At 42.5% G+C, this 22688-nt stretch overlaps 1 protein-coding gene across 1 annotated transcript in view; it reads right to left on the bottom strand.

The window, feature by feature from the left end:
- Positions 1–448: 448 nt before the first annotated feature.
- Sec11a (SEC11 homolog A, signal peptidase complex subunit) overlaps positions 449–22688 on the bottom strand; it is a 31079-nt gene continuing 8839 nt past the window's right edge. The window contains exons 2-6 of the mRNA XM_021167051.2: positions 18957–19066; positions 11886–12035; positions 7172–7291; positions 1244–1301; positions 449–975 (exon numbers count right to left, since the gene is read on the bottom strand). Of these exons, the coding sequence (XP_021022710.2) occupies positions 925–975; positions 1244–1301; positions 7172–7291; positions 11886–12035; positions 18957–19066 (489 nt within the window). The 3' untranslated portion in view covers positions 449–924. The remainder of the gene's footprint in view (positions 976–1243; positions 1302–7171; positions 7292–11885; positions 12036–18956; positions 19067–22688) is intronic.

Raw genomic sequence — 22688 nt, 5'->3', positions numbered from 1 at the left:
AGCCAGGTGAGATCTCTCTGGACCTCTCAGTTGCACCATCTGGGATTATACACATCTGAGTCACACCCGAGTGAAGAATTGATTGTGACTAAGGCATTTCCTATGAGCGTCAATGGCTACTTTGGCTTCACAGAAACAAAAACAAACCTTGACAAAAAAAAAAAAAAAAAAAAAAAAAAAAACAACCAAAAAACCCTGTTAATATCTGATCAACTATCACAGCTGAAGGACTGTTTATACTACAGCCTTTTCTCCTTTAGCCCAGGCTGGCCTTGAACTCCTGATCCTCAGCTTCTGGTGCTGAGATATTCCAGGAGCTGGGATAACAGGTATGAGCTGCCACGCCCAGCCACACGAAAGCCTTTCTAAACCATAATGGTTGCTAAGAACCAGCCAAGAAAGGCTCATGTCAGGAGCTTTCCCAACAAACAGAATTCAGGGAAAGGGGTTCAATGTGCAAAGTCTTTTATTTAAAATTTTGAAAAGTTAAGACTTATGACCGCCTCAATATGTGCCATTCCCACTGTAAGGAGGAACGACAGGTTTGAACTCATGCAGAGCTGTGTTTTCATTTACAGAACTCTGTAGGCACTTTTAAAGTGAAGCTTGGCTTCAAAATACAAACACTGGGGGCTTTGGCTCAACCTTTTAATATAAAAAATTCACTGATGTACAAAAATGTGAAAGAGTGACAATGACAACATATGAAACCCTGTGATTGACAGTCCCCTTGTGTGCACTCCATGGTGCACATGCACCCGCCCACACAGCCTCGGGTGTGGAAACACAAAGGAATGCAAACCAGTGCTACCAAGAGTGCCGACATGTGTGTCCTCCGAAAGTCCGCAATCACAGATCAGGATCTACTCCAACATTCAGTAACAACAAGCACAGCAGCTTCCTAGGAACAGGGAGTCCGACTTCTTACTCACGATGGACCAGCACAAATAAACCGAGCAGAAACAGTACTGCATACTAAAAAGTGAAACAGGAACACATGTCAGGGACACTTTCAATACCTCCGAAGTCTTCATCGTCATAAACTCAATTGTGACCAGGATCAATCACTAAACTACATTATGCTTTCATGCTGTAATCCATTTAACAGTCTCCAAAGGTAAACAAAAGATCCCTGGAGGAGCTGGCTGAATCCAGGGCCTCACACATGCTACGCATGCGCGCTGCTGAGCGAGTGCCACACTCATCAGTTCACTTCTAATCAAACATAAGGTTGTGCTCTCACCTTAAATTTAGGATAGTCATTCATGAGGATTGTCACAATTCCAATGTAAGGAACAAACCTGAAACAAACAAGTAAGCAAACAACTTATCATCAGAGAAAAACGCCCTCGATGAAGCAGCTGCTAATGTTTACTGACTATTCATCACCAGTGCCTTCCAGAGTACTGACTCTCAGTTCACAATGGCCACTTGCATACATTATATTTGTTCCTTTCAATAGCCTGTTACAAGGAAGTTAGGATATTACCATTTTATAGATGAGGAAACAGGATCACGCGCCCAAGGTGCATGGCTTGTGTGAGGCAGAAGCAGTCAGTACCATACCAGAGATCTTAGGTCTCTAGTTGGTATCTTCACCGCTAGGGGCTGTGTGTGGCCTCATAGCCATTACGGAGCTGCTTGCCAGTCTTGGTGGAGAGGTAAGGCAGAAAGCAGCACCCTGCAAAAGTACTTCATGTCTGGTCGCCACTGAGCAGAAGAGCTCATGGCTCCACCACCACTCATTTAACCACAGTCTGGCTTTGGCTCTCTTACTCCTGGCTTTATTTATTAGACAGGGTCTTGAAATGCAGCCCAGGCTTGCCTTGAGCTTACTTCCACCTGCTGTAGTCTCCTAAGATGCTGGGATGAGTACATGTGTCACTGTGCCTGGCTCTGAAATTTTTCTAGAACCATTTTATCCACCACACGCAGCAAACCAGTCTTAGCCTCCATCTTCCTATATACTTGTCCAGCATTCTTTTAATTCTTAGATTTATTTATTTTATTTATGTGTGTGTGTTGCCTGTATGTATGTATATACATATACCTGGTGCCCATAGATGTCAGAAGAGGCATTGGATCCTCTAGAAATGGAGTTGCAGATGGTCGTGAGCTGCACGTGGGAGTTGAGAATTGAGCCCAAATCCTCTGAGAGAGCAATGAGTGCTCTTAACCAGTGAGCCATCTCTTTAGCCTGCAACTTGCTCTTGAAAGCCTTTCTCTTTTGTTTTAATAACTCACACATCTAATAGTTCTATGTCCACCTTTAGACTGCTGTATCTGTACTTTCATTTCTTCCTCAACCTGGAATTAGAGATGGGTGACCAAGCCCACCCTGCGTTTACAGAGGCTCTGGGGACCTGAACTCAGATACTTACATTTGAGTTGCAAGCACTTTGACCACTGAGCCATCTCCCCAGTCCTGTGTTCCCACTAGCTTGCTTTCTCTTTATCCCTTAACTGAGCAGAAACACCTGGTGACAACTCTTAACGCACTCCATACACTTGCCTTTAAGGTCTTCGTCACAATTTTAAGAACTCTGTTGTTCTAATTATATGGTATCTGCCTCCCTCTGACTCTCTCAGAGTAGCGATCTTGATCTCGCATAACCTCAAGGCCTTGTACACCCAACCTTCCAGCCAACACGTACAGGTGCACATGTGCATGCACGTGTGCTCACACTCCCACACTAGAGAGCAAACTCAGGCAGGGCTTCATGCAGGCCAGGCACTCGATCTATGGCTGAACCTTGCCTTGGGCCCAGTCCTGCCTGATGGAATGTTTGAATAGGTTTTCTTTTCAGTTTCTCCAGAGGTTAAATCTTCTTTCTATGTAAGACACCTTAACACTGTAAGACTTCAGAGTAGGGGCTGGGCTAGTGATGCACACATTCAATCCTGGCCCTTGGTAGGCAGAGGCAGGTGGCTTGAGTTCAAGGCTAGCCTGGTCTATATATCAAGTTCCAGCTCAAATAGTGCTACACAATGACACCTTATCTCAACAACTCACAACAACAGCAACAACAACTCAGGACAAAACAAGAAGGTTATCGGGATGTCTCCGATGTGGTTAGAAAAGGAGGTGAGAAACCCAAATGTTCACCTTTCTTCCTTCTCCCCACTACTGGCAGACTCCGAGTAGACTGGCCATAATGTGGCACTGGGCCAAGTGGACTTCAACTCTCTCATCACGGCCCACTTTCACTGTGTGCATAGACCCTTCCTGCCATGCCACAGGCCAGAGAAACAGAAATCACCTCCCAGTTAACACCTCCGAATCAAAGCCATAGGCAAACTTCAACAGACACTGTTTTTAGTGTCCTTCACTTCCTGTTAACAACTTCTTACTTTCCATCTCCTGTACTCTTTTTTGAAACTAAACTGGTCCTTCTCCCTCCTTTCCCCCAAACTCCCTTTCTACATGCTCATGTTTCTCAACAGTTGGATCTTCTTTAACAAGAGTCACTTGAGGCTGCAGCTGGAGCTCAGAAGGCAGAATGCCAGCCTAGCAGAAAGGCATGAAGCCCTGGGTTTGATCTCTAACACCACACAATTCAGGTGTGGGGGTGCACACTTAAATTCCAACATTTGAGAAGTGGAGCCAGGAGTCATTTTCAGCTACAACAGAGAGCTTGAGGCCAGTTTGGACTGCATGAAACACAAAATTACCAGATACACTGTTCTAGTGTCCCCAGATTTTTGAGCTTAAACAAATCCCTGAAACATGCACCCCAAACAATGCTCAAGTTCAAGATGTTTAGGTCTGATTCAAGATGTGTGCCTCAGGTACATGGTGGCAAGCAGTTTCACCACTGCAAACTTGTGTGAACATGTGGCTCCTCCAAGAGCTGAAAAGAGACACCTACAAAGTACTGCTAAGCTCTGGCCAGAACAAGGGCTCTTAACCACTGAGCCAACTATCCAGCCCCATATTTTTAATTTTCAAAATAGCGTCTCACTTTGCTGCTGCAAACAGCTTCCCCAGGCAGCTACGACTACACATGTGCCACCGCACCTAGACACAAGCTTTACATTTTATTCACATGTGATTTACATGCATTTTATGGCCTATCAGTTTTTATGGGGTATTTTAATACATATATACAGTGTACACTAAACACATCAAGGTAATTAGCATCTCCACTTTACCATCAAAGCCTGTGGCACACTGTAGAGGCAGCCATTTTGCCTGATGCACTTCACTTCCTGTTAAGAACACTTCCTCTTCTGTGAGGACAGCGTTGTCTAGAAGCCTCCAGTGTCACTGTCCCGTTCCCTCCTTTATCTCATTCTTTATCACTGCAGCATTTGTACCAACTCTCCTGCCCTTCTCTCCTCTTTTTCTGACACTGCTTTCTTTCCTGTGATTAACTCTCCTGCCCTTCTCTCCTCTTTTTCTGACACTGCTTTCTTTCCTGTGATTAACAGGTCCAGCTTTCTGGTTTCCAAAGTCATCTCTATTAAATAGTTTTAGTTGGTACAGTATTAGTTTCATTTCTACAAATTTTATTGCAGCTACAAGATGAATAACCTTGAAAATTAGGATAGGTAAGAGAAACCAAACGCAGAAGACCACAACTGTGATTCTGTCTACACAAGACACCCCACGCACGAGCCATGCCTACACTGCAGGTTAGCACTGTCAGCAGCTGCAGGAAGAAGGGCGCGGCCTGCGCCTGCTAATGAGTGTCGAGAGAAATGATCTGGAATTAGATAGCAGTGATGGTTGCACAAACTTGTAGATATACTAAAATCTGTGAACTATGCCCCTTAAAACAGAGACTCTTACATGTGAATTCTGTTTCAGTAACATTTTTAAACATAATTGGCTCAGAACCATTGGTGTCAGTGTGGAGTAATCCAGAAACCCCCTTTTTTTTCACTGAGAGGTAGCTGCACCACAGTTCAGGCTTACCTGAAAGAGTGAGGTACAGCTCAACTCTGAGATATCAGCTTAGTGTTTTATAAATACAATTTCCACAAAGGAAGGTGACTCATTACATTAGGTGTCGAGCTCAGAGGCAGGAGAGTCGATGAGAAGTGAGTTGGGCAGAAAAGCCTGTCTGCCAGCTGTCCATGTCCCAGGTGGTTTATATTTCATAGAATCAATACTTAATTCACATTATTACATTTTTTATTAAAAGCCACTAAAGGGTTTATACTGCCAAAATTGAGATTTTAGTTTAAATTTTATATAGTTTAGAACTATAAAAAAATTCTTCAAAAAGAAGTTCCTAGGGAGGAAGCCTGAGTACTCTAACCTGGAAAATAGTATGTCTTTTTTTTTTTTTTTTTTAACCCAACCCAGGGCTGCCTAGGCAGCCACAGTGACGGACAAAGAAGAACCAAGTGCACACAAGGGACACTCTTACACGGAGGAAGCACACAGAAAGAATTTGTCAAAAAGATTTAAAATGTGCATATTCTTTACTTAGTAACTGTTTTTTAAATTTTTACTGGGAAGACTGGGTAGAACTACTGGATATATGTAACAACAGCACAGTGTTCACAAAAGCAAACTAGAAATAATGCTAACCACGGCCAATGCTAGGACAGCCAGTAGCCATATGAGCTTCCCAGGGACTGGAGAGCTAGCTCTGTGAGTGATGATAAGTGTTGATGTGTAAGTACACTATCGGCCTTGCAGTGAAAAGGTCATTACACGTACAATAGCGTGACTATTCTCTTATATAACAAATGTTGTCAGGCGTGGTGGCGCACGCCTTGAATCCCAGCACTTGGGAGGCAGAGGCAGGTGGATCTCTGAGTTCGAGGCTGGCCTCGTCTACAGAGTGAGTTACACAGAGAAAACCTCTCAAAAAAATTGATGGGGGTGGAAGAAAGTAAAGCAACCCGACTCTCCAGTGGCGGGGCTTCCTCGCCACTCTAAATGTACCTGCAGGCTTACACCTCGAGGAAAAACAAACACTAAAGAGATGAGGAGTCTAAAAACGATAGGCGCATCTTTGGAAATGAGGAAATTTGGAAATCTATTTCTCAAAGCCACTGATGGCCTAATGTAGATTGTGTTTACACACACACACACACACACACTCGCAGACAAAACAACACAGTAGTCCTGTGTAGGAATCTGGGATTCCTTTACATTTCTCATACTACAATTGAATAAGCTTCCTTTCAGAAACAGCCACCTGTTCTGCACAGCATCAGAGTGTCACAGTGAGGTGACAGTATGTAGTAAGGAGGGGATGTTCTGACATCAGTAAGAATGCTATGAAGCACCTAAACAGAACCAGCACCCACCCACCCACGTGAGGGACACCATGGCAGCCACTTAAATCCACCACCAGCGCGATCTTAGATACATAACATGGCTTGTCTGAGTTTCCTCATCTGCAGAATGGAAATCTTGGAATTGTTTGAAGGTTAAAATGAAGCAATATTTATAAGGCGCATATAATGAGTCTGGAAATAGCAAGCCCTAATAAAGGTGAGTTATTGTTAATACTATTAATACATTAAAGTAGTAAGTCCATACTTCTTTACACCAGTAACTTACAATTCCTGTCCTCCACTGATCTGTTCTCCTGATAATATCTGAAATAAACAGGCTTAATAGAATTTAAAAGTTTCATTTGATCTCATCAACTTCAAGCCTGAAATAAAACAATATAGGCTATATTAACACAATAAGATGAATTCATAGGAACAATTTAAATTGACTGAAAAAGACTCTAATAACTTGTTTCATGAAGCAGTAATACTATTCTGAAACCTAATAGCCTAGCCAAGTACAGATATCAATGCTCCTTGGGTGAATTGAATACATGATTCTTATTTTTAGAGCAAGGGTCTCAGGTAGCCAGCTAGCCTTAAACTCACAGCTTCTTAGTGAGTCTGGCCTTGAACTCTGATCTACCTCTCAGGAGCTGGAATTACAGGTATGTAGCACTGCACCTGGCCAATATTTTAATTGTGATATCCACTATGCCATCTCAGCACTAGCATTTGACTCTCTTATTGCACCCCATTCCTGCCCTCAAGAACAGTATGCCCTAAGACTTAAGTGCACTTTAAGATTTATATCTTCTAAGGACAAAAAGGTGACTTGGCATAACCAGGACCAACAGTGATGCACCCAGTCATACACAGTAAGACCATGTTTAAAGTAATACGAAAAGCCCATGATGTTCCCCTGGGTACTCACCCTCTTGCTCTCCCCACAACATCTTTCTTCTCCAGCCAGTGTTGTCCTTGTTTATAGAGACCTCGGTCATCAACAGCATTATTATCTCCTTTGGTTAAAAACTTGATATGCCCATCTTGCCTTAGGAATAAGGAAACACAAGTCACCAAACACCCTCATGGCATTTAGTGCACAGCATCAGCTCTTGTTACCAAGCACTAGGTACTCATCATGCCTAATAGCAATTCTTTAATTGGCTAACAGAGTGCTGACAGCTGGTCTGCTCAAATAGAGAGAGCTGAGAAGTGAGTGGTGAAGGAGCTGGCTGCACTACCCCAGTGTGACCAACATTGCCACAGAGTGTGTGACAGTAGATGACATGCAAGTTTTACAACGTGAGGAGAAGATCAACTAGCATATAAAATAAATCTCAATTTATATTACAACATACACAACCTATTTTCTAATATACAAATACAAGAATACATTAAATTGCCCCTCAGAAAGTAACTGTTCAGTGAAGACTGTAAGAAACTACTCAACAGCATAGTTCCCTTAAGAAACATGAACATTTCTGCATGAGACAAAGAATGTTGGAAGAGTAACCTTCAGATAAAGTAACAGTCTGTACGGTGCAGCCGGTGAGCTGGCACATCAGGTAATGGCATTTGCCATCAAGGCTGACAACCAGAATTTGGTGGCCAGAAACCACCCAGTACAAGGAAAGAACCAATTTCCCCAAGTTGTCCTCTGACCTCCATATGCACTAGCAGTGACTCCCAAACAAAGAAATGTAATTTAAAAACATTCCAAGTGTCCATTAAAGCCACATCAACCAGCTGCAGCCGAGGATCTTATTTGACCTAAGTTCAAATAAACAGTCATTATGAAACTGGCAAGTTGAACAACTAGAGTTAATAATCTTAAAGAATTGTTCATTTTTATCATATATTTAGTTATTGCTTCTATTTAATTATATTTATTATCGTATATATTTATCCCCCCCACACTAATTACAGTTTTAGTTTATAAAAGCTTAGTGGTTATTTTATAGAAATACTAATGTGACATGCTATGATACTGAGGATGTGGCTTAAAATAATACAAGAAAGGAGGAAAAGAAGAGAATGCAGAACGGCCACATGCTAACCATCCAAGGGACTTGTTAGACCCCACTGTGCATGCTAGAAAACCTTTAAATACAAAATGTAAGAGCTAATGTAACACAGATCAAGGGATAAACAGTGGCTGCCTACAGTATACTGTAGCTTCACACTGTCTTAGTCTTTATTTAACAAACATGTAGTTGATAGAAAAACAAGTTAAAAAAACAAAAAACAAAAAACAACTGGGTGTGGTGGCACACACCTTTCAACCCAGCACTAGGGAGGCAGAGGCAGGCAGATCTCTGAGTTCAAGACAGGCTTGGTCTACAAAATGAGTCCAGGACAACCAGGGCTATTACACAAAAGAACACTGTCTCAAGTAGGGAAAAAAAGCCTCAATTTTTCAGGTATGGTAATATTTATTACAATACTATCTTGGCAAGGTGTAGTGGCACATGCTTTTAATCCCAACACTGAGGAGACTGAGGCAGGTGGATCTCTGTGAATTCAAGGCCAGCCTAATCTACATAGCAAGTTCTAGGATAGCCAGGGCTGCATAGAGAACCCAACTCAAAAACAAAACAGAAGAAAGCAAAACCACAAACCCTCTTCCTGATCAAGAAATGATTGCTTTGGGGCTCTGATGTAGCCTAGCTTGTTAGGCCTTGGCTTTGATCCCAGCCTAAATCAACTGAGCATGGCAGCCATGCCTATAATCCAATCCTTGAAGGTAAAGACACGAAAACGAAGCTCTCTGGTCACAGAGTTGAAAGACAGCCTGGGCTACATGAGGCCCTATCTCAGAAAAAAAAGTCAAGAAATTAATGCTGCTAAAGAACGGGTAAGACTTCTTGTAATTTTTAAAGTTGCTTTTAGATATACTTTATATATATGAGTGCTTTGACTGCACACATGTATGTGCACCCTGCATGTGCCGGGAGCCTGCAGAGGGCATTGGATCCCCTGGACCTGGAGGGACACGTGAAGGGAAGGGAACAAGTGCTCTTAGTCACCGAGTCACCACTCCAGCCCAGCTTCCAGTAAGTTTAAAATGTAACTGAAAACAAAGCAAAATTTACAGTTAATAAAGACCAGACTAAAATTAATCTAAGTGTCTTTAACAATCAGTCTATAAAAAAGAAAATGAGCTTCAGGTTTCTACTGACTAATATCCACTCAGGAAACTGTCTCCCAGTAAGCTAGAAGTCAGGTGAAAATTGGAGGTGTTGCAAACACCAGAGACAGTGAAGTGCAAATGCCACATTGAAAATGAGGTTCCAGTTTAAAAAATGCAAATATATACAGAGAAAAGTAACCAGTAGCTGACAATTCAGTAAGTTGAAAGAGTGTCTGCGATAGCCTGGGGGTTACAGATGCCAGGAGCATCAGGGAGAAGGGACAGTTCAACCAGAAAAAAATCACTGGCCCTTCAGAGGCTGACATAAAGTCCAACAGACGAGAAGTGGTCAGAGGGAAGGAGTGTTACCGGCTGGGCTAGTCCCAAAGACCTACCAGCAAATACTGTGCTCTCCCCTGCTGAGCTGTAATCAGGAGAGATCACTATTGTTTCTTGAAAAAGCACCTCTCTCAACAACTTAATGCACAACAAATACTTTTCCCTGGTGGCCTCCCTCAATACACCTGTCAAGATCTGCTCCAGCCAGGGGTGGTGGTGTCTGCATGGAATCCCAACACCCAGGAGGCAAAAGGAAAATCACCAAAAATTCTGAACCTGATGTTAGGGTACAAGTGGCCTTTCCTCACTTTGCTGTCCTGAATGGCCCAGAATATACCATCCTCTTGACTTCACCTCTCTGGTACAAACCACCCCAGGTGAGTACCTCTTAAACGGAGAAAGACTACAAGATGCCGAGCCAGTAGGAGCTGAGGACTTAATGCAAGAGTCTTTTGGGTTCCCAGCATACCACCCCTATTTGTTCATTTCCTTCTCTCCTTCTCTTGTGAACGTGCTGTAAGTACAAACAGGACAGCCTGGGAAGAACGGGGGTGCACAGCTGGACAGGGACCACCCACTTAAGAGGTCAGGGTCCATCTTTCTCAAGTCTTTACACTACCTTAAGCCGACGAGCCCCAGGGAGGCTGAGCTTTTGGCTCACGATTCTCACTGTTCTGAGGGAAAGCAATGTGCCCTTTCTGCTTCTAGAATGTAAGGTTCAAGTTAGAAAAACAACTTAGATTTTAGAAATTTATCTTGCCTTAGCACACTGGCACAAACTCATAAATCCCAGAACTCATGATGCAAAAGCAGGAGGGTCCGGAGTATTTGTTCAGTGTTGCATACACCGGGTACACACGGGGAGTTCAAAGACAACTTCTGAGAGTCAGGTCTCTTACCATGTGGATGACTGGGGCTGAATTCAGGTCATCAGGCTTGGTAATAAATGCCTTTACTCACTGAGCCATCTCACCACTTTCTTGAAAAAAATTAAAACTTTACATTTATTTACTATCATGTTGTGTTACGTATATTGCTATAGTGCTTATGTGGAGGTTAGGAGATACTTTTTGAAATTTGGTTCTCTCCTTCCACTGTGGGTTCTGGGGACAGAACTCTGGTCATTCTGGCCTGACGGCAAGCACCTTTACCTGCTGAGCCATCTGGCCAGCCCTCTTTACTAAACTCTGAAAAGTCAATAGACTTGGGTCTGGCCAGGTTTAATTCCAGTATTCCAAAAGAAGTTTACAAATCTATTATCACTATATTGCTTTATAGCTTTTTGTTCTCATTTTAAGGTTTCTTTAGTCATTAAGGTTATTTATATTCCATAATTATATTTAGGACTAATCTTTACAACATGATTTTGTTGTTGTTTTGCTTGTTTGTTTGGTTTGATTTTTCGAGACAGGGTTTCTCTGTATAGCCCTGGCTGTCCTGGAACTCATTCTGTGTAGACCAGGCTGTCCTCGAACTCAGAAATCTGCCTGCCTCTGCCTCCCAAGTGCTGGGATTAAAGGCATGTACCACCACTGCCCAGCTTTATAACATGATTTTTGAGAAACATACACAGACTGATAATTAGAAAAGAACAAGAAAAATCTCTGGAAAAATATTCAGAGAGATAAATCCCTATCCAGAGTTTTCCAAATATTCACCAAACTTTTAGACATTCATAAAACTGGATGAGAAGTAAAGATCAAAGATTCCTTACTCTCTACAATGTTTTTTTATTAGAGAAGAGACTCATTAGCACAGGCTAGCCTTCAACTCGCTATGTAAGCCAACAATGACCCTGACCTTGTCTGTTTCTATCTCCCAAGTACTAGGATTACACTTGTAGCAAGGCCTGGGTTCTGATCCAGGGCTCCATCTGACCAGCTGAGCTACATCTACAGCCCTCTTTATTTTTTTAAAAAATGTTTTTATGTATATGAGAATTTTGCCCACGTGTATGTGTGCCTGAAGAAGGCACCAGAACACCTGAAACTGACGGCTGAAAGCCATCACGTAGGTGCTGGGAGCCGAACCTGGGTCTTCTGCAAGAGCAAGTACTCTTAACTGCTCAGCCATCTCCCACCCCCCTTTTCAACAATTTTTAATTATCAAAATTAAACACTTCAAACTCTAAAACAAGAATGTACAAAACCACAGATGAGAAACTGGCATGTACTTTTCATGGATCTTCAGGACTCTGTGCACTATAGGAATCTCTCTTCCTTCTATCCTGAAAACAACGATCTCCCCCACGCGTATAGGATCTTCAACTCGGTTCGTGAGGAAAAGGAGATCCCCTCTGTGAAACGCAGGCTCCATGCTGCCACTGGGAGGGAAAATGGATACAAAAAGGCAGGTTACATCTTTTTCAAAATTAGAAACTCAACAAAGCAACAGATGCTGATGTACTCAGCATTTTAACAACCACAGTGCCATAGATAGCTCTGTCTACAGAATAGGCTGTCCTAATTCATGCTCATTCATTTTGGGGACATATTCATTCATTTTGGGGACACAGTCACTCTCACAGCATATACATCAGGATGCCCTCAAACCTGTGGAGATTTTCTTACTTCAGCCTCCAGTCCTGAGAGTCCATGTGTGCACTATCACACCCAGCTTGATTTCCCTCAACTAGTAAAGGAATTTGTTTAGTTACTAGTCTTCACTAACTAGTTCCATTTTAAGCATTACAACCAAAGATGTTTAAGTCTTGAAAAGGGCAGTGTTACTAATTCCTTAACCTTTTAAAATTTCAAATGACAAACAATATAAAAGAATGAACTTTAAAAAACACTGCCCTTATTCTGGCTTCATCTGAAAATACTAAACATATTCAAATATTCAAATGAGAACTGGATCATCTTCTGCCATTTATGAAGATACAGGCCACGATGACCTCTGAGTTCAGCGGATTCTGGAGGAAACAGTTGACTGAGTCACAGAACAGCACAAAGGTAGCACTGTGTTATCAAGGCGTTTAGTTGTTTCATAAAGAGAAGTATGAGAGGTTTCTAAGGATTTCAGAAACTAGGAGGAAGTGGAGAATCATGAGAGCATCTCATAAGAGCATCTCTTCCCTCTTCCCTGCTCTGCCTCACACCCAGTTTTGAAAAGGTCCTAAGAGATTGGTATCATCAGGAACTCAAACCCAAGTTTTCAATGATAAGAACATTAGTAAAGAGTAAACTTATCAGCAGGAACCCAAAACTCAGACAGATATCATCCAGCCACAGACACTACCGTCTGAAGATACATATGGGCACACCAGTGGCTCCCAAATTCTCCTGTACAGTGGAATAGCCCAAGTAATTTCAATAGAATCCTCATGTCCAGGTCACATCACAATACCTGGGGATGGGAGGCAGGCATCACTGGATCCCCAGAAATTCCACCATAAAATACAAATTGGGGAGCTGTGAGAAACACTGTGTTTGTATTTGTTGTTATTTATGACTTTTCTCTTTTCAAACGTTTGGTTGGTTTGTTGTCTGTATCTTGTTTTTACGACAATATATCACCTGCATAGAAGGCTAGCCTGGACAAGGTCCAGAAACTGCCGACAGAAACTCACAGCACTCTTCTTGCCTCCCAAGTGCTGGGACTGCAGGAATGCTGGTCTATGTGCTTATTGTTTTGTTGAACTTGAGCTCACAGCAATCCTCCTGCTGGCATTACCGTCTTGTACCACCATGCTAAGCTACTATATGATCATACTTAAAGCTTTTTTACAGGTAGGCAGAGCTCTGTGAGTTCAAGATAATCCTGATCTACATAGCAAGTTTCAAACCATCTACATAGTGATCCTACCTCAAAAATAAATAAATAAATAAATAAATAAATAAATAAATAAATAAAATCCTGTTATTTAGAATTGCCAGGCTAAATGCAGCTCAGTGGACAAGGTCCTCGGCTGGATATCCAGTACTTCCAGAAACTAAAAAAAGAGAATTTTTCAAACCGATCACACATCACACACACACACACACACACACACACACACAATACTATGGAGAACAAAACAGAAAAGAAACTAAATGCACTTGCAGAATTATCTCGATTCTATGTAAAATTATACTTAAAGAGAGGCTACAGCAATGATTTTTATCTCAAATTTACAAAGACAGGTTCAATCCAGATTTTCCTGTGTTTCTAGCATATCACATTATGGGAATATATTAACTTTTTCTCATTAGAAAAGCATTTCTTCTCAAAGGTCACTATGACAGCCAGGCAGGAAATGACAAGGGCCTGAAATAGAATAGCAATAAAGGAGAGGAGAGAGGAAAACAATTGGTGGCCAATTAGACACAGCAGAATCAAGAATGACCCCTAGTTTATGTCACAGGCAACTGAGCAGATGTGACAGTCACAGAAACAAGTTGGGGTGGGGGTCAAAATGGAGCTGAATTTTATTTTTTTATCACTCAGAGAACCAAGTGCCTGGTCAATAGTCAGGTGAAGCTGTCCAGTGGAGCAAAATCAGAAACAAAAACAAACACTTTTGGAATTCACATGTAGATACTAGTTTAAAACACATGAAAGTAACCAGAAACGGTGGTAAATGTCTATACTACCAGCACCTGGGAGGCAGAAGCAGCAAGACTGAGTTCAATGCTAGCCTGAACTACATCCCAAGAACCCCAAAATCAAAATGAATAAAATATATAAGGCACGTAGGAGAGGGTAGGGAGACACAGGAGGAAATATGCTTGCATGCCTCATATAAAAATGTCCCTGTACAAAATAAGCCATGAACAACAGCTCAGCCTTCCAGAGCTGCCCTTCCAGAGGAACTGGGTTCAATTCCTAGCACCCACACTACAGCTTACAACCTCTCTAATTCCAGAGGATCTGATGTCATCTTCTGACCCCCACAGGTACCACATACACAAGCAATACAGACACATGTGCACGCAACATACCTTTATGCATAAAACAATGACATTTAAACATAACAAAAGTTAAAAAAGAAAATATACTAATGCAAAAGAAATTTTAAAATATTAAAGAGTCTGTAGTGAGACTATTTCAAGTGTTGATCTTATCACCATTATTACTCTGTTACTATCTGTGGTGCAGGAATTGAAATCCAGGCCTTCCTCACGCTATGCAAGAATTTTACCACTGAACCACACCCCTGGCTTACAAGGATCACTTAAAAAGCTGGGCATGGTGGCGCACACCTTTAATCCCAGCACTTGGGAGGCAGAGGCAGGTGGATTTCAGAGTTTGAGGCCAGGCTGGTTGGTCTACAAAGTGAGTTCCAGGACAGCCAGGGCTACACAGAGAAACCCTGTCTCGAAAAACCAAAAATAAATAAATAAATAAATAAAAGATCATTAAAAAAATTTCAGAAAACTGTCTAAACATTAAACGAATTACTAATACGCTTTTATTTTGACAAACATACTCCCCTCTCCCTTTTAAAACCGAGACAGGGTTTCAAGCGTCCCTAGCTGGCCTTGACAGATGGGTATGAGAGGATGATCCTGGCCTTCACATCTTTCTGCCTCCACCTCCCGAGTTCTAGGTCAAAGGCATAAACTGACACACACATTTTTATTTTTTAATTTAAAAATGGCATGGGTGCCTAACATGCAAGGATGTGTGTGTGCACCATACCTGGTGCTCTCAGAGGCCAGAAGTGGTTTGGCAGCACTACTGTCAGACTGGCTGGAACTATGTAGCCCACGTTGGCATCAAACTCCGTGATTCTCCAGCTTCAGCCTTCGGAGTACTCGAATGACAGGGTCAAGCCACCACATTCAACCACACTCTTAGCTTTTAACTGATTCATTAAACGTTACACACACAGGCACTGGAGTGTTGGAAAATTGGTGCTAATGCTTTGAATATGCGTGTTCAGACACTGAAGGTCCTTGTCCCCAATTACTTTTTGATCTATCAATAAAGATGCCAGTGGACATTTAGCATTATAAGGGCAGGACACAGGGAGAATCTCGGAGACTGGGGGAAGAAGAAGGGGACGAAATAGTGACAGGAGACAAATCCAACCAGCCCTTAGAGTTTTCTGGTAAGTGGTTACTGGCCACCTCCCTGATTGGCCCTAGAGTAGCAGGGGAAGGTTTAGGAGTGCCCTGCCTTTGAAATAGCCAAGACATTTTAAAATTAACTGTGTGCATGCGTGCGCGCGCATGTGTGTTTTACATTCGAGGATCCAAGATAGCTCCTGGGCCAGTGCGCCTGTGATTCACCAAGAGCACAAAGCAGTGCAGCCATAAGCTCATCACAGCACTGGAGAAATGGGTCTTCCACCAAGTCTGATGACCTGAGTATGCACAGGTGGAAAGAATTGACTCCCACCAGTTAGACTCTGATCTGGACATTACACATACACAAATAAATAAAATGTAATAAAAAGCTTATGTATTGGGGGCTGGAACTCAGACTTATTGGGCAGGGTGCCTGTCTTATCAAGCACAAAGCACCACATACGAGGTGTGCTGCCAGGATGCACTTGGGAGAGGCAGAAGATTCGAAAGCTCAGTGCCATGCTTGACTGTATACACAATTCAATGCAGCATGAACTACATGAGACCCTGTCGAAGGGGAGATGGGGAAGCCAGGTGTGGTGCTGCACTCCTTTAATGCCAGCACTTGGGAGGCAGAGGCAGAGGCAGAGGGATCTGTTTGTTCATGGCCAGCTTGGTCTACATATTAAGTTCCAGGACAGCCAGAACTACTTAGAGAAACCCTGTCTTGGAAAAAAAAAAAAAATCAAAGCAAAAGAAAACAAAAGAATTAAAATTAAAAATAAAAATAATAAAAAAGTAGCAGAGGCAGGAAAGCCCTGAGTTTGTTCCTTGCCTGAGTTAAGTAGCAGTACCTGGTCTAAAGAAAAACCAGCCTGAAAGAAGGAACAACTCATGACTCTGAGGCCAGGAAGAGCCTCCACTGTCGGACCACCCCAACACTGAGGGACGGGACATGACACAGTCGGAAGATGCTGGGAGCTAGCCCAGCGAGCACCAAGAGATCTTCTCCTTGGTTACTTCAGATTTCATTCTCTTCAGTGGAGGTATTTAACGTCAAGGACTTAATGTCTGCTTGTGATCAGATATCCCTGGGAGGATTCACGCCAACCCAGAGTTTACCTTCTGGGCTTTGACACAGCTGGTGAACTCTGAGAATGAGAAAACAACACTCTCCTGTGACATGATATTAACTGAGATTTCAGGTTATAAGCAAAACCTCCCTCCCCACTGCTGAGATAGGGCATGGCACTTAATATAGAGAGCAGACTGGCTTCAAATTTACAGAGATCCTCTGTCTCCTGAGTGCTGGGATAAACGCATACCCCACATACCCAGCTGGAAGCTATTTTTTTTTCTGCATTTATACAGCTGTCTAAAACAACAATTAAACAAAACAAAACAAAACAAAACAAAAACAAAAACAAAAAACCTAGTCAGGGATGATGGTACATAGGCAGGAAGATTGAAGATCAATCCACATTTAAGGTCAATATGGTCTACACAGTGAGTTCCAGGCTAGCCAGAGATACACAGCAAGACCCTGCCTCAAATACTGAGACATTCTTTCAAAAACCAGAAGTCCTGACTTAATTTTGGTGAGGATTAGTCAGCAGTAGAGCATCTGCCTAGCACACAGGAGGTCCCTAGGCTCTACCTTTAAACATCCGTTCAGAGTATTGCCTTATTTAATCTGGTCCTAAGGCTTCAATCTTCAAGTAGAGTGTGTGCTGCCTTCTAGCACTAAAGGAAGACACCACACCACTGGGAGGAAGTGCAGGCTGACAGAGTTCCTTTGTGAGACTTCTGGGGCTATTTCAGACTTAGTCCTCTCTAGCAGAGGGTTAAAGGACAGTTACAGGAGCTGACTAAGACTGCTGGAATAAATGGGAAGTTAGATTGGAGGACGTGATTTAAAAATCTGATAGCTTATATGGTTCATATACACCTATAATCTCAGCACTTAGGAGTCGAAGGCAGAGGACCATGAATTCAATGCCAACACAGGCAAGACTATGAGAGAGAGAGAATATATATAATTCTAATCTTCTTAGCATTAAAAAATAGAGAATGAAGAGCCTTGTGAAAGAGGCATACTTATGGTGGTAAGTTTGAAGGTATGTGCTTGCTTACCAAAGACATACCAAGTTCTGCACCTCAAAAACGACTGCTTTCTGCTTATCAGTTATACCTCAATAAAGTTCTGAAGAAGATATCTCAACTCTAGATAAGGGGACAATCCTATTTCCTTCATATTTGTACTGTACTCGCTCCAGGAAGGACTTGAGAGGTTACAAAATGAATCCCCAAATAAGACAGAACCATGATGATTCAATTAAATAACCACATACTAATGTCCCAAAAATTAGTTGCTAAATTAGGTTTTAAAATCTGTAAGATTTATCAGTACAAAGATAGAAATGGAAACAAGGTAGGGAAAAACTTCAGCACTATCAACTAAAAGACTGGATTATTACCCTCAAAATCCCTGGAGTCTAGTTTAGAAATGATATTTAAAGGTCAACAGGAAATATGAAATTACGTAGTGATGTTCCCAGCACTGAGAACATGATGCTGGGGAACCCTGTTGTGGAGGCGCTGTACAGCCAGTGTGCTAAGTTCTCGGCCTGATATACCAAACACAGGAATGCTAAAGTCAGAGGAACCCGAGGGAAACCAAGGACACTGAATAAAGGACAACCTCTTAAGGGATGAACCAAAAATGAAGTTCAAATCAAAGTGTTTAGGGTTCTCATAAGACTGACCTTGAACTCCTGCCTCCTGCCTCTGATTGCCGAGTGCTGAGATCATAGGCATGAGACGCCACATCCAGCACAGAGCAACCTATGGGGTACTGGGGTTGGGAGTGGTGACAGGAGAATTAGGTCAGGAGCTGAGGACACAACTGCTCTTAGAGAGGACCTGAGTTTGATATGCATGTTGGACAGCTCATAACCACTTGTTCGTTTTCTTGACTCCATGGGTACTTACATTTACATGCAAACACACTGACACACGCACACATGCATATAACTAAACACAATTGTTTTTAAAGAAAAGGATCCGGGTCCTTGGGGAATGGGAACACCTCCCATGATAGTTCTCAAAATTGAGTAGCAACTGATTTGCTTTCAGGCGCTCTCCTAGGTAACAATTTCTAAGGAGCTGGCACACAACTATTTATTTAATACCTCTACTTTTCTACCAAGTAACCCCATGCAATTCTGTGTTCTGAAAAGGCATCGTGTTACCTGAGCACCACTACAATTGGACTCTCACTTCCGGTTATCACCATCAGCCCCTTCCAGATCATTAGTGCCGAGGAGACAATCATTCCAAAATTTAGGACTTGGTAGTACAGCTGCAAGAACAAAGAGAAGAAATCAGATCCACCACTATCCTCACCTAGGGAAGGAAATGATAGTAGCTACCATTAACTTAAAAGTTCAAGTAGTCAAGATGGGGATGCAGCTCAGTTGGTGCAATGTTTGCCTAGCAGGTGCAAGCCCAGGGTTCAAACCCCAGCACTACATAAAGCCAGGTGTGGAGACTCATGACTAGATCCAAGCCTGCAGGAGGTAACATCAGGAGAAGGGCAAACAGACCATCATCATCAGGAGGCTTACAGAGTTCCAGGCCTACCTTAGCACTTAGGAGAGAGGCATGGGGATTTCTGAGTTCGAAGATAGCCTGAACTACAAAGAGAGTACCAGGACACATAGGGCTATACAGAGAAACCCTGTGTCGAAAAAAATCAAGAGAAAATAATTCCTAACAAGGGAAATGTAAGGTTTCAGGCTGCAGAAACGGCTCAGTGGTTAAGAGCACAGCTGCTCTTCCAAGGACAAGGGCTCACTTCCTAGCACCACACGGCACTTTAAAAGCATCTGCAACTCCAGGTATGGGTATCAGCTAGCCTCTGCAGACCATCTGTGGGCACCAAGCACACAATGACATATGTACATTTATATATATATATACATGCAGGCAAAACACTTATATACAAAAATAAAGTTTTGATAAAAAGAAAAAACTTGAAAAGAATGAAGAGTTCTGTCTCTGTGAGAAGTCACTCTCCCATTTACATGGGTCCTGCCCTTCCCTTGGACACATGGCACCATACTGACACAAGCAGCTTACTCTGAGATTCAGCTAATCAGCATCATCTTCATTTTCAGGAGAGTGTTAAAGTTTCTTTTCCTGATTGTGATGAAATGACAAAGGCAACTTAAAGTATAAAAGAGAAGGCTTATTGGAGCTCACAGTTCACACAGACAGTCCTGCACTGTGGGGACTCAAAACAGCAGGAGCCTGAAGTAGCTGCTTATTATATTTCATCCACAGCCAGGAAACAGAGAGACAGAAAGAATGCTTGCAAATATTCAGCTAACTTTCTCCACTTTGTGTAGTATATGATCCTCTGGCTAGGGAATGGTCCCACCCATAATGAACAAGTTTGTTTCCATATCAACTAACTTGGTCAGGATAATCCCCCACAGGCATACCCTTGATTGGGTCAGGCTGACAAGCAACACTAACCAGCACATACAGAATGGTTAAAGTCCCTTAAAGTGTGGTTGTGTAGCTGCTAGTTCCTTAAGAAGGACTAGTGAGCCGGGCGTGGTGGCGCACGCCTTTAATCCCAGCACTTGGGAGGCAAAGGCTGGTGGATTTCTGAGTTCGAGGCCAGCCTGGTCTACAAGGTGAGTTCCAGGACAGCCAGGGCTATACAGAGAAACCCTGTCTCGAAAAAACCAAAAAAAAAAAAAAAAAAAAAAAAAAAAAAAAAAAAACCAAAAAAAAAAGAAGGACTAGTGAGTTAGTCTTGGGGTAAATGTAGACAGGAGCACACTATGCTAAACAAACATCCTGTCTGAGCAAAGTGTCAGACGGTCTTACTCTTTCATTCCTTTTTTCTTTCCTGTCAAGAGATTTTACTCAAAAGTCAAACACACAGCTTCTACTTCCTGCTGCTTTCCCTACACATGAATGCTTATGAACATAAATTATCAACAACAGCAGCAAAAGCCATTTTTATCTGTCTAGTATTGGCAGAAAGAAGTTACCTAACCTCATTCCATCTGGCCACATCAAGCTATTAGGAAGAAACGGTGACATGTGTACAAGAACAACCACAGAATTGAATTGCCCTTTCTAAGAAATGAGTAGACCAGAATGTTCCTCGTCGTTCAAGGTCAAACTCTAAAAGAATGTTATTAAGCCCAATGGAACACTGACCGTTCCACACACCTTGTCATCCCTGCCCTGGGAAGCTGAAGGGAGAGATATCTAGTGGAAGGGTTACTCTGGGCTGCATGAGACTATGAGTACACACTATGAGTGTGTGTGTGTATGAGAGAGAAGGAGAGGGGGAGGGAGGGAGGGAGGGAGGGAGAGAGAGAGAGAGAGAGAGAGAGAGAGAGAGAGAGAGAGACAGAGACAGAGAGACAGAGAGACAGAGGGAGAGAAATAGTTAACTTTTAAGCTCCTTTCAGCTAGGAAGGTAGAGCATGGCTGTAACCTCAGCACTTGGGAGACTAAAGCAGGAAGAATGCCAATTCCAGGCCAGCCTGGACTGTGCAGTGTCTCAAAAATGACTGAGGGCTGAGCTCAGTTGGGAAAGTACTTGCCTAACATGCACAAAGCCCTGGGTTAGACTACAGCTATGCATCAATTGGGTGTGATAAGGCACAGCCAGCACTGGGGAGATGGAGGCAGGGGGATCAGAAGTTCAAATCCATATTCTTTGAGGCAATGTCTCCCAATCAAATCCCCAGCTCACTGACATGGCTACTCATACTCTCAGGCTGTCTCTGTAGCTCTCCACCTCAGACACTGGAACTACAAGCCCACAGCTACACTCACCCAGCATTCAGCATTTTGTGGGTACTGGGAATCCTGGATCTGGCCCTGTTGTTTGCCTAGCATGCACTTTAACCACCAACCATTTCACCTGAAAGTATTTAAACCTGAATGAAAGTAAAAATACAACACAAAAATGTGTAGGCTGTGCCTACAAAAGTAATGCATAGAGAGACTCTTGTAACTGTAAAGGCTGATGTTGTTAAGAAGACATCATCATGGTCTGCAGCACTTGGAAGGTACGGCAGCAGCTGTCTGTCACCCACTTTTGTGAAGCTGGAGTAATGTTTAATATCCTCCAGGGAGTTACATGTACTGAATCAGTAACCCACACATTCTGTGGCTACAATTCATCCACATAGTGCACATATATACTGTTTATGCAAAACATTCATACAAACAAAACAAAATAGGTTTTTAAAAAGTCCAAAGTAAAAGATGGCCTAGTGGGTAGTTAAGCAACTTTGAAAAATCAGATTGATGCTATCAGTACTCAGACATGGATCAAGTCCTGAGTCCCTAAGAAATCTCAAACAGGCCAAACACATGGGATCATGTCTACAATCCTAGCACTTGGGGAATGGAGGCAGGAGAATCACCAAGAATTCCCCAAGAATCACCAGTCCTGTTCTATATAGAGAATTCCAAGCTAGCCCAGTTAGAGAGACACAGAGAATATTCACATTTATAGCCATTCTATAAAAAAACCCATCAAGTTTGTTGAATAATCAAAGTTCTTAGATGGTGTTCTGGTTTGAATAGACTTGACCCATAGAGAGTAGCACTGTTAGGAGGTGTGTGTGACCTTGGCGGAAGTTTGTTGTGATGTGAATAGGCTTTGGAGGTCTCCTCCTATGGTCAGGCTCCACCCTGTGCAGTGCACAAGAGAGCTTCTTTCTAGCTGCCTAAGGATGCCAGTCTTTTGGCTGCTTTTGAATCAAAATGTAGAACTCTTGGCTCCTCTAGCTAGCACCATGGCTGCTTGAATGCTGCCATGTTTCCTGCCTTAATGATAATGGACTGAACCTCTGAACCTGTCAGCCAACCCCAAGTAAACATTGTCATTTATAAGAGTTGCCTTGATCATGGTGTCTTTTCACAGCAATGAAACCCAAATTAAG

Source organism: Mus caroli, unplaced genomic scaffold (genome assembly GCF_978045245.1).
Source record: "Mus caroli unplaced genomic scaffold, Mus_caroli_1 scaffold_8, whole genome shotgun sequence".
Taxonomy (NCBI): domain Eukaryota; kingdom Metazoa; phylum Chordata; class Mammalia; order Rodentia; family Muridae; genus Mus; species Mus caroli.
This window is presented reverse-complemented; position numbering and strand designations above follow the sequence as displayed.